The 12,819-nt window shown below is 38.3% G+C and overlaps 2 protein-coding genes and 1 pseudogene across 3 annotated transcripts in view; all 3 read left to right on the top strand.

The window, feature by feature from the left end:
- Positions 1 to 4,743, top strand: part of LOC122668817 (tRNA uridine 5-carboxymethylaminomethyl modification enzyme MnmG) — a 29,808-nt gene extending 25,065 nt beyond the window's left edge. Inside the window, exons 8-13 of one of the 2 annotated variants that reach the window (XM_043865353.1) lie at positions 4 to 222; positions 447 to 589; positions 1,837 to 2,003; positions 2,212 to 2,432; positions 2,631 to 2,723; positions 3,946 to 4,743. In XM_043865353.1, coding sequence (XP_043721288.1) covers positions 4 to 222; positions 447 to 589; positions 1,837 to 2,003; positions 2,212 to 2,432; positions 2,631 to 2,723; positions 3,946 to 4,140 — 1,038 coding nt within the window. In that variant the 3' untranslated portion in view covers positions 4,141 to 4,743. The remainder of the gene's footprint in view (positions 1 to 3; positions 223 to 446; positions 590 to 1,836; positions 2,004 to 2,211; positions 2,433 to 2,630; positions 2,724 to 3,945) is intronic. The other variant, XM_043865354.1, reaches the window with a different exon arrangement.
- Positions 4,744 to 6,495: 1,752 nt separating this feature from the next.
- LOC122669767 lies at positions 6,496 to 7,402 on the top strand. Its single transcript, XM_043866615.1, has one exon. It carries the CDS (start codon positions 6,742 to 6,744, stop codon positions 7,279 to 7,281), a length of 540 nt encoding a protein of 179 aa, XP_043722550.1. The 5' UTR covers positions 6,496 to 6,741; the 3' UTR covers positions 7,282 to 7,402.
- A 1,276-nt stretch (positions 7,403 to 8,678) lies between these two features.
- On the top strand, positions 8,679 to 11,384 carry LOC122668212 (annotated as a pseudogene).
- The last annotated feature ends 1,435 nt before the right edge of the window (positions 11,385 to 12,819 follow it).

Below are 12,819 nucleotides of genomic sequence, written 5' to 3'. Positions count from 1 at the left end.
TAGGGCTTCTCAACAGGTTTACCTGAAAGGCTGCAGTTACCACTCTTGAGAACGTTACCTGGACTTGAGAATTGTTCAATGCTTAGACCTGCTTATGCTGTCGAATATGATTTCTTGCCCGCTCATCAGTGCTCCAGATCCCTAATGACCAAGAAATTTGAAGGACTTTTTTTCTCTGGTCAGATAAATGGAACAACTGGTTATGAAGAAGCTGCTGCTCAGGTGCTTTTTTTTTTTCACACGTTATGATCTTTCCTGCTCTGGCTATATATCTTGTTTTTTGTAAAACTATAACCTACTTTGCTGTCTCAGTAGTTTTGATACATGAATGCAAAGTATATCCCAATAACTCTTAGCTAGCCCTATAAAGCCATTGGTGGTAGCTGTTTTGCCTTCCCATCTGTCCAACATGCAGCTGTCTCAGTTTTAATATTTCTTTTAAACAGGGTATTATTGCTGGCATTAATGCAGCCAAGCATTCAGATGGAAAGCCTGTCATTGTTCTTGAGAGGGAAAGCAGTTACATCGGGACATTAATTGATGATCTTGTTACAAAAGATCTTCGGGAGCCTTACCGCATGTTAACAAGGTATTATGAGTTGTCTCCTAGTCATGTGGCAATGAATACATTTTTGTAATTATTTGGATTGATGATGCTAATGTTATTGGTTGACAAAGTTTGTCATGAAACAATAAAATTATGGCCACATTCATCAGGATGATTCATGTCCTGCTACTTGCATTGTTGTTTATGCGGCACTTGGTGGCTGATGATGTTCTGTCTCTTTCTGTAGTTTCTTGATTTTATAAATCTGATTTAATATTTAAGAAAGACACCAGGTTTGTTGGGTAGACAAAACTGGATGGGTAGCAAAATTAATGTTTTAATGTGGAAGCCCAGTGGCAATCCAGGGAAAAGAATTGGAATAAAAAGAACCGATTCACATGTTTCACCAGAGATTCCACTTTCCAGTTTCCATGTGGCAAGTATCAGCCTAATAGTCCTTGCTATTTTGCTTCTTGTACATAGCTGTAAGGCATAACTCTTGGAAATTTGTTGATTTTCTCTCTCAGCTATGGGAGTCTTTCAAATTGGATTCACTCCTCTTTTTTTTTTATGAAATTCACTCCTATTTTTATTTTCTAGTATAACTAGGATTTGCTTTGGCAGTACTCTTTTTTTTTCTCCCGTTTGGCATACTGTTTGTCCAACAATTTTTCACATAAAAGTTTCAAGGTGTGTAAGTGTGTATCTCCTTACTGGAAGTTTTCCTTGATTGTCTTCTGCCATATACTGAGCCCTAATGTGGTTGAACTGTGTAAATTTGAATGCTTGTTCTTACTCAAATTTATTTTTCTCTATGATAATTATGTGTGGTAATAGTGTAACACAAACTACCATAGGCTGACGAGCATGGTTTTAAGGATCATTATCAAATCGGTCAGGTTGCTGGAGCTGCATCAGCATCCCTGGTGACTCACTTGTTCGAACATAAAAAAGTGGATTGACCGACTGTATGATGGATGGTCCAGATATGCAATCCAGCCCTTCATGTTGTTGGGGGAGGGGAACTAATAAAACACAGTACTCCATCTCGCTTCAAAGCCTTAATGGCAGAAACAGAGCATACTTAGCGTCAGAGAGTGATGAAGATTTTTATTTTTTTTTTTATTTTTTTTTTTGGGGGGAGAGGGGTGGAAGGGAGAGAGGAGACTGCTAAGAATAGGAAGGTGAGTTTTGAGCATTGACTGTTTTATGCATTTTTATTGTTTTCCCTTCTTTTTGCCTTAAGACTGTCAATATTATCTCTCACAACTCTTTTGCCTTCTGTGTAGTCGCTCAGAGTTCAGATTACTTCTTCGTGCTGATAATGCTGATAGCCGTCTCACACCTCTGGGACGAGAGATAGGTTTGATTGACGATAGACGGTGGAAACTTTACCAGGACAAGCAAGCCCAAATTTTAGAGGAGAAAAAGCGATTGAAGGCTGTGAGGATTTCAGGTTATTAGCATTTTAGTTGTGTTAAATCTTAGAAGTGCTAATCTAAGAGTTGTGCCATATACCAAAACGGCAAAAAGGAAGGACAGCCACAAAAAAAAAGAGGAACTGATTGGTGTGCCTTGTGGGATATAGTGTCAGTTATTGACTTCGGAGATTTATATATTTGCATTTCCTGAAACCCCTTAGTTGCTGACCTTTGTGTATCTTCCAGGGGGTGATTTGGTGGCTGATGTCACTCTGTTGTCTGGTCAACCAGTGAAAGACTCATCAACTCTAGAGAGTCTTTTAAAGAAACCACACATACAATATAAAGTTCTTGATAAACATGGTTTTGGAAATGATCTGCTGTCTCGGGCAGAAAAAGAATGCGTAGAAATTGATATCAAGTATGAGGGCTTCATTATGCGGCAGCAGCTCCAACTCCAAAAGGTAGGGTGGTAATCTGATTATGAATTCATTCTATTGGGGGTTATGCCCTTTCATACCTCCTCTTTGCAATGTTCATTAGTTCTACAATTGCAGGAATTGGTCTTTTTTATGGCATCTAGTAGAACAAGTTATAATTTTCTTTTCTCCCCATGGAAGGGATAGATATAACTTTCAGTTTTGGTACTTCTCTACTTATAGATGGTTCATCAACAGCATAAGCCACTTCCGGAGAACCTGGATTACTATGCAATGACAACTTTGTCTTTGGAAGCACGCGAAAAGCTTTCCAAGGTATGTGGCAATGGAAAATCCAATTATCTCATAAATGATGAAAAATTGTAATTTGTGATTTGGAACATCTGTTAGGATCATAAATTACTATGCCATTGTGAAGGGAAAGGGAGTAGTCATCATTTTACTATATATAAAAAGTTGGTGCATCGGGCTCCATTCATTGGCATCATTGCTGGGCGCCCAACTGCGCCATTATTTGGAGCCACCTAAAGCTTTTGTATGCTTTCAGAAAATTTGAATGGATGGGTGTAGAGAGACAGTTCTTATGTCAACACACAGAGACATCCCTATGTCATAGTTATACGACTACCCTGAAAAGTACATTGAGAAAGGGATAACATGAGTGCTGTCTTGGTGATGTTGAATTAGCATGCCCGACCTGGTTCTTGATGCATGTTCTACTTCTAAGAGATCTTTCTTCCATTTTCAGGCCTTGAAAACTCCCATCACTATGATGAATATGTAAAATCTCCCACCTATGACATACATGATCTTATATTACATATGGCTGATTTTATGTTAAGACAGCATATATATGAGGGATAATAACCTTGATCTCTGAGATGACAAAAATAGTGTCGCGATATTTATTTATTGTTTTTGACTCTATATATTTGTCATCTTGCGTATCAAGATCATTTCCCTGTACTGTAAATTATCGTTACATGGACACATTCTAGATATATGTTACCTTTCTGAGATTTATGTGTTGCAAATTCCCATTCTCTTGAATACACGAATCTGCTCACTCAAAAATTAACAAACCTTCAACCAAGCTTTACTTGAGGAAGGAGGATCCCCAACTACAGCTCAAGAGCCCATAAACTTGGGCTGGGGGAGTTCAATCTTGTCGAGGACTCTGCAACAAGAGTACTTGGTTGCTTAGTGCTGACAGTCTTAGCCGTGCGTTCTCTCTAAAGGAACTAATTTTCTGCCATGTGGAACTAGGGATTAGTTTCCTTTTCCCTCCTTTCTGTGCTTTCTCCACTTGTCCTTGTTTTTTATCATTCTTTCTTATATCTTGGTCAGCTCACATTCTTGGCCCATGGGAAAAGGCAATAGAAACATTGAGTTATTTTAGAGAGAACATTGTTGTTGACAAGGGAGATTATTGTGGGAATTTTTTGTAACTGTGTTTTCTTCATTCTTTGTGTTAACCTGGGAAAATTATTCAGTGATTTCTTCTGATCAGTCATATGGTATATCATCAACCTTTCAGGTCCGACCACAAACCATAGGGCAAGCAAGTAGAGTGGGTGGGGTAAGTCCTGCAGACATTACTGCTCTCCTCATTATTCTTGAAGCCAATCGAAGGAACGCTCAAGAGCAGAAAAGGCAAAATATGCTGACATCCAACTTGGCTGAAACTGATCAAGAGATCTCCAATCTCGTGACTGCACAAGCAACCAGCTAAAGATGTCCTGACTGGTTATCCTCGAGTGGAATCTTTTGGGCGACGGGTGGCTCCCAGTTTCTAATGCACAATATGGATGATATGGAAGCAAGTGGAATCTTTTGGCCCACGGTTTCAAAAACAATATGGTGAAGCAAACAGGAGAGTGGAAAGTCTTAATTTGTTCATCAATTTGGTCTCCTTCATTGTCCACATTTTCTATGAAAAAACTTTCCATGGTACCATGTCAACCCATTAGTTCATAGCAGAAAAGAGCTCAAGGAGACTGATCATATATATTTTCTTTTAATACACCATGCTGATCCATGAGTTCATAGCAGAAAGGAGCTCCAGGAAAGTGGATAAATTTCTTTTAAGAGCAGACTACGGAGCTCTTCCTGGACCCACCATGCCCTAAAATATGGGCAAGCCCCATGTTTCCATATATGTACTATGATATTTTTTGCCTTGTATTTATAAATATTTTATTGATCTAGAAAAAGGAAAAAATGACTTTTTTTGGATGAATATTTATGAATGACTAGTCATTAAATGTACGGTGATGATATTTTGCCTCGTCTGAATGCATCTAATTTTTTTTCAACTTGCCCCTGTTTTCTTTTAGGGTGGAAGTTCTCTGTGCAGCAGCACAGGCTGTGCCCAGACACATGGGCTGTCCATTCAAGGGGGCAGGATGGTCATTTTGCCCATTCTCATGTGTGGGTGCAGCCTGCGCTGCTGCACAGAGAGCATTTGGCCTTTCTTTTATTATTTTCTTGGAAGATATCTCAAACTCAAGTATGCCCTCTCTGGCTAGAAATTTTTGGTATCCTTTTCAACAACCAATTTGATAAATACACTGTCCATCTTGGTTTATTAGGACTGCAAGAGCAAAAACATCAGAGTAAAGATATGATTGTTGTTGGGAGAGGGTTTCCTACGCGGCCAATTTAAGGAAAAACTCCATGCCACACCAATGGCAGTGTAGATGAGGGAATCATCCACATGGAGTCCATATGGCCATGGCAGGACCATAGGAGAGAGGAACTAATAAAGAACCCCATGTGAGAGGAAAATAGTACTTGACCTTGGTGGGAAAGTTTTGTCCTTTATTTCGTTTGAGTGTATTTTTTATGGTTAATTTTAGCCAGAGAATACAAACCCACCTTTGAAACAGCATTGATTTCTAAGCTGCCAAACAATGTTAGAGATGTCATGCTGTGATTTAAGGATGGTTTGGGACTTTGAGTAGCTTCACTATTGATTACCCTTCTTAAAATGATTCGTAGCAGATGAAAAATTAAATTCCATTATCCAGGTGTTTGGATGATAGGAAATTGAAATTAATTTCCAATCCTAATAGTGGAATTACATTTTGCTTAGGTCGTGCTTAGATGATATCATGAGTAGTAGTATATTGTACGAGTCTGAGAATAATAGAATGAATATATAAGAATTCATGCACCAATGTCTATGTGAAGAAGAAAACAAAGAAATTGGTTTCTCTATTGAAGTTATTGTTTTTCAAATGCTTGTGATGTTTTCGGAAGTCACAAGATAGATCTGAGTCATCCAATTTTATGAATTTTCTTATATAAATCATTCTTGCTCAGAATTGGGAGAGTGCATGATAATATGGCTAGAGTATGGATACACATGAATGGACATACACACAATGTATGTCAATTCACCGGGAGTATTTGATTGAATTAGAAAATCACATAATATAAAAATAATACTTTTTAGACTTTGAAATTTGACACATGGCTAATCTAGATTACATTCTCTCTATCAAAGGACAAAATAGACACATCATCTCTCCGAATAGTAGAATAGGTGTTGTGTGATGTTTGAAAAATAGCAAAACCTTGTGACAATAAAATTTGGCCATAAATAGATGAATAAATTAATTTTTTTGTATATATATGGGGGTCATAATAATTATTTGGAAAATCACTGATTTTTTTTTTCTCTTTTCCCTTGTGAACATTTGATCCGGAAAATTATCTCTTCCAGGTCTCTGCCCGGCTCAGTTCCTCAGTGCCTGTAATAAAGGGAGGTGGATTCCATCCAGACAAAATGTTCGGACAGGGGTAGTGTGGTCATTGCACCCCCCTTTATTACAGGTACTGGGAAACTAGGCCGGGCAGGAAACTGGAGGGGATAAAGATTCCATTTGATCCCCAAAGAAGCAGCACATCAGCGTAACCAATTTAGGAACAAACTAACTATATATCATCCATGAATGTATGGTTCAAATTCTATTGGTAGAAATCCAGTCTCTCTCTCTCTTTCATCCAGTGGTGGGTTTGTTTTGACTTTTGACATAGACCTTGTTTTAGGTAAACTTACTTTGACTAAGTCAAACGTATGAAGTCTCATTCCAGGCTTGGCTGCAAACAGAGGAAATTAACCAAAATCATTTCACCCCATCCATCAACAGGCAGAAACCAGACACAGACACACACAATTGCATCATATGGATCTGTCTCATCTTCCATACCGGCCTAGACATTCTTGTTACTTAGCATTCAGATGAAGAACAAAGGAGAAAGAAGAATGTTTAATCATCATCATCAGCAGCAGCAGCAATCTTTAATCTTTTAGGCTAGCTAGATTCCAATGGCTATGCCAGATCCAAGGAAGGGCAACATCTATGTATGGCTAGTTTCTTGCCTTTACTTTGTTTCCATAGTTACAGGTGGTGTTTTTCTGCTGGTGTACATTGGACTCCCAGAAACATCGACTACACATTGGTTTCCTGTTATAGGGGTGGTTCTTGTAGGAATTCCTTGGTTCTGTTGGGGTCTAACTATTCTATACAGATGCATTACGCCGCGTGGTGATAGTCCTGCCCGTGCTGGTGGTGGTGGTGGTGGAGGAAGAGGAGGTGGTGGAGGAGCAAATAAGCCTGGGATTTCAAATGTGGATGTTTGTGTTGCAACTACCTCTGGGAATGCATCTTCAAGCTCCCCAGTAGGGTCTCCTGTTGAAGGTACGCGACAAGTTCGTTTTGGAACTACCATTGTGGTAGATGAAGAAAGGGGTCATGGAGCCTCGGATCAGAAAAGGAATGATGAAGAAGATCACAGGACATCATCATCTTCTAGTAGTTCAAATGATAATATTCTGTTACTTCACATGAAAGTCAAATTCCATTAAAATCAGCAATGCAATCTTGAGGTAATGAGAGTTTTTTATGCAATGCTGCACCAGGTCAGATCACCACCAGAATTAGGAAGATAAACACTTGGAGAAGATACAGATAAACACCCCAGAAAGTCCCTTTTTTTATTCTGTTACACCACAAGAAATCTTCAAAATTCTGGATTTACCCATCAATTTTATGTGCTTTAATCTCCACATCTGAGCAGTTCCATCATTATCTTCTGATCTCGGAATAACCCAGCTCAGATCAGACCTGTAAGTAGAAAATTAACAAATACAGAAACCCTGGTCTTGTAATATTGACTCTGGAGCAAAACCCAGATTTGGATCCTCCAATGTATATTGTACTTGGGATGAATGCCCAAGAAGCGTGATGGCCTACACTCAATTATCTTTTGCATCTTTTTTGTTATTAGGATTTTTTTTTTTTTTTTTCTTTTCTTGATAGGTAGAATGATTGGACAATATTATGGGAATCCATTTGCAATCCCATTCTCTATTCCTTCTCAGGAAACTGAAATGGAAGTTACTTCAACTACTTTACAAGAGATTCAGAATTTGCAGTTTTACATTTTTACTTCCATCCAGATTTTTTTTAAGTCTTTTCATTTATGAAATTGTTGTAAACCCATCCTCTGTTCCTTCCCAGAAAACTGATATTGAAATTACTTCAACTATAACACGAGGAATTCATAATTTCAATGGCACGCTATGATTTTTCTTTTTCATTTTATGAAAATTTTGCACCAAATTGTCTAGATGAATCACCAAATTTGATATGTAACCAAGCCAAGGGTACTTTATACATCCAATGTTTTAGATCGTTCGAACAAGCAAGCGCTACATTTATACTATATATTCAACTTTTTTTTTTTTTTGCCACATCAAATGCTAACTGTACAATGTGATAAAATTGGGTTGCTAAACAATATTGAGGTGGGCAAGTCTGTTTACTTGTATTCCCTTGCATTCCTCTTCTGGCCATCACCACTCTTTCCAATGTTCACACCAAGTTATACCCGAATATGTCATTGAGCTTAGTATGCACATGAGTTCTAGACGTTTTTAAAATTAAACAATTTCAAATTGTTTGTCAGCATTGACAAATTCAAGGATAACCTTTGAGACAGTTTCATTATTGAATCTTGGGAATATAAATATTTCAAACACCTGTCATTTTGAAAGAATTTCCTTGAAGCACCAACTTGTTGAAGTAGTCAACTTGCAAATTGTGTTTGGATCTTGGGAGCAACAATAATTGAAGACTATAATCATATATGAAGGAAGCCCAATTAGCAAAATGCCCAAGTCAACTCTTTTAGGATAGCTATGATCAGCTGGTTCATTCGAAATCAATGTGTGCATTCTAAGTTGCTCTCTTCAAGGGAGAAGAAGAGTGGAGAGAAATGGCAGAGATGGCTGTGTGCTCTGTAATCAGCCAATTGTATCCATTGCTCAACCAAGAGGCAAATTTCTTGATGGGAGTACAAGGAGAAATTGAATTCATCAAAGATGAATTGGAGAGCATGCAATCTTTCCTAAAGGATGCAGATGCAAAGGGGGAGAATGATGAAAGCGTGAAGACTTGGGTGAAACAAGTAGGAAGAGTGGCCCATGACATTGAAGATGTCATAGATGAATTCATGACCCTTTCTACAGTTCTTCCTCAGCATGGCATCATAATTCGTTCGTAGATTTGCTTTCTTGTTCAAGAATGTGATACCACGCCATGTTATAGCTAATGAGTTACAAAATCTTAAGACTCGGGTGCTTGACATTAAGGGGAGGAGTGAACACAATCATTTCGATTGCTCCCCTCAAGTTCTAAATTCATCCAGAGCACATGATCTGCGAATAGCCTCTCTCTATGTTGAGGAAGCAGAACTAGTGGGGATAGAAAAGCCTAGAGATCATTTACTAAGCTTGCTACTAGAGGAAGAATCAAGAAGAACAGTCATTTCTGTGGTAGGAATGGGGATGATGTGGGAAAACTACTCTTACCAAGAAAGTTTATGACAATTATACAGTGATCTCATGCTTCGAGTGCCGTGCTTGGGTCACAGTGTCGCAATCACCCAGGATTGATGAGCTCTTAAGGATGATGATAAAGCAATTCCATGAATCAATGAACAAACCCATTTGCCTGGAACTGGAGACAATGGAAAGGAACCAACTGATTGACCTTCTAAGGTAGTACTTGAAGGACAAGAGGTATGTTGTTGTTTTTTATGATGTTTGGAGCATTGATTTTTCAGTGTCCATGAAATATTCTCTACCTGATGACAACCAAGGTAGTAGGGTAATAATCACAACTCAAAACAATACAGTTGCTTTTTCTTGCTTGGATCCTTCTAATCATGTCTATGCTCTTCAACCTCTTCCTATGAAGGAGGCTTGGGAACTCTTCTGCAGAAAGACATTCCAATCTAACCCTATTGGGTTTTGTCCTCCAGAACTAGGGCAACTGTCTCTGAAAATTTTGAACAGATGTGGAGGATTACCACTTGCCATTGTTGCCATGGGTGGTCTCTTGTCTACAAAAGAGAAGATTGTAGCAGAATGGACAAAGTTGAATCATAGTCTTGGTTATGAGTTAGAAAATAACCCACTTCTTACAGGCATACCCAAAGTTCTTTCATTGAGTTTCCATGATTTGCCATACTACCTTAAATCTTGTTTCTGGTACTTTGGCCTTTTCCCAGAGGATTATTCCATTGGCTGTAGAACATTGTTTCGACTATGGGTAGCTGAAGGGTTTGTGAGTGGGGAAAAAGGCAAAACAAAAGTAGAGGTTGCAGAAGACTACCTCAATGAGCTCATTCACAGAAGCATGATTCAAATATCATCAATGTATTCGGATGGACGAGTGAAGAGATGTCGAGTCCATGACCTCATGCATGATATTATCCTTTCAAAATCTAGGGAGTGGAATTTCAGTGAAATTGTTGCAGATCAAAATTCAAATCCGAGTAGAAGTGCTTGACGGCTATCATTCCACAACAACAAACTCAAGGGATCAAAGACCTTGAATTTCTCCCATCTTCGCTCTTTTCTTCTATTTGGAGTACATAATGATCTGCAGTACTCATTTACAAAGACATCCTTATGGAATTTGAAGCTCTAGAAGGTTTTAGATTTAGAAGATTCATGCCTAGACAAGTTGCCTAAAGAATTGGGGAATCTGTTACATATGAGATATTTAAATGTGAGGAATACAAATACCAAGAGGCTTCCAAACTCCATTGGGAAACTACAAAACCTAGAAATCTTGGATTTTAAAGATACTTATGTACATGAATTGCCTGTTGGGATCCTCAAGCTCCAGCGACTACAGCATTTGCTAGGATATACTTTGAAGAGTCTATGGCACCAGTTTGAGTCCTTTACAAGGAGTGAAGGCACCATATCAAGGAATTGAATCTTTAGAAAACCTACAAAAGCTGATATTTATAGAAGCAAACCATGGGACTACAATAATTAAAGGGTTGAGAGGTTTAAGGCAATTGAGGAGGTTGGGCATCACAAAATTAAGAAGTGAAGACAGTGAGGATCTTTGTACATCCATTGAAGAGATGGAATACCTCAAATCCTTGAGTTTAAAGGCAATGGATGATAAACAGTTCATTGATTTGAATTCAGTATCATCTCGGCCGTAAGTTGCCGGATTGGATTATATCACATCAAAATCTGGTAAGAATACGTCTTGCTTGGTCAAGATTAAGGGATGACCCATTGCAGGTCCTCCAAACCCTGCCTAGTTTGGTGGATCTTGTCCTTCATGAAGCATATGATGGAGACCAGTTGCACCTCAAGGCAGGTCAGTTTAAGAAACTCAAAATACTGAGGCTGCTTCGCTTAGGTGGGTTGAAACATGTGATAATTGGAGATGGTGCAGCACCTAGCCTAGAAAGGTTGACAATTGTGTACTGCCGGCAATTGGAGGAGATTCCTTGGGGCATACAAAACCTCAAGAAACTCAGAACACTTGAAGTTCTTGGAGCTTCCACAGAGTTGGACATGAGACTCAAAGCAGGAACAGATTACTGGAAACGTGAGCATATACCAAACATCCGTCGCTGGTAGTGATCATAATGTGAGAGTGTGTAATTGTTTACATGCTGTGTTGTTTTCTAATGTATGTAGAGCTCTGATAACAAGCATTTTCAATATCCATATCTATGTTGTTTAACTATAGATTCGGGGATCGATGTTCATTATTTCATGTCATCTAAGATATTTATTGTAAAAATTATTTGCATTTCATATTAGCTCCTTCAATATGAATCAAATCACTTTTCCGTACTAAAGCATTTAAAGACCTCCATTGCACATGTCCATGTCTCTTCAAACAACTTTCTCGCTGTTTATCACATATCGGAGCTACTCCTAAGCTAGCTCTAATTTGTTCATTCTTATTTTATATCCTTTCTCGTTTTATATCTCATCTTAGTTATACTAAGATTATCTGATAGTTCCACAAAGACCATACTAAATGCAATCCAGCCCCACTTTCTCAAGTCAAGGTTCAGCTTATGCGCTCAACAGAAGTATGTAATAGCGCAAAAGTGGATCAAATATTTTCAAATTTACAAAAATGCCACAAACTATATTTGTAATAATAGAGGTTAATGATATGGGTACGGTCTTTCTACAACTTTGGACACATTTTTGGCCTGTATAACATCCTCATTTTGGGTCAAACTTGACCAATGAGATGGGTAGAGTCCTTAACAACATGAAACCACCCAAATATCTATCAATTATTTGCCAACTGGTAACTCTTGAATTTAAAAAGTTCAGTAAACTTTGTGAACATAGAATCTTAGCAAACACAAACGTGAAAATAGCCATTCCTGCCTGTGAATTTCCTTCTCCACAGAAAATTAAATTAATTCTCCATCATAGTTACTTGGGAGCTTAATTGTTGGGAACACTCTACGCCATCAAGTATAATTGCACTCCTGAAACTATATATAAAACAGAGAGACAAAAAGAGAGAAGATATCTTTATGGATATTTGACAATAGTCATAATACAAAGAGTTGAAATCCAATGGGTATTGCGTCTGGCCAAACAAAACTAGGACAATCTGGCCTAGACAGACTGAGAAGCAAAATGGATAGGTAATTCTAGTAAAGCTAGATAGATGGGAACTCTCACTGCATGGGATATGTTGTTAATTGATAGATTATCAACTGTAATTTTGTTGTAGTTGTATTCTACCTAAATTTAACAAGTTTTACCCAAGGTTGGCCTTTGGGGGGGGGGGGGGAGATGGGTTTTGTGGGGTGTAGGAATGGGGTGCCAAGGGTGGGGCTCTTGGTTTTGAGGTTTCTTCTCAACACTGATTAAGTTGTAACTAAAGTTATCATTAGAGGTCAAGGAACATTAAGGCTGTGTTTGGTGACAAATGCAGCGTAAGTGTGAAAGAGATACATATTGTAGGTGACAATGATGCATTAAGTTAATGATATAGTGATCATCAGTTTAACTGATACATACAACAACAACAACAAACTCAGCCTTATATCA

This window comes from Telopea speciosissima, chromosome 7 (genome assembly GCF_018873765.1).
Source record: "Telopea speciosissima isolate NSW1024214 ecotype Mountain lineage chromosome 7, Tspe_v1, whole genome shotgun sequence".
NCBI classification, from domain to species: Eukaryota; Viridiplantae; Streptophyta; class Magnoliopsida; order Proteales; family Proteaceae; genus Telopea; species Telopea speciosissima.
This window is presented reverse-complemented; position numbering and strand designations above follow the sequence as displayed.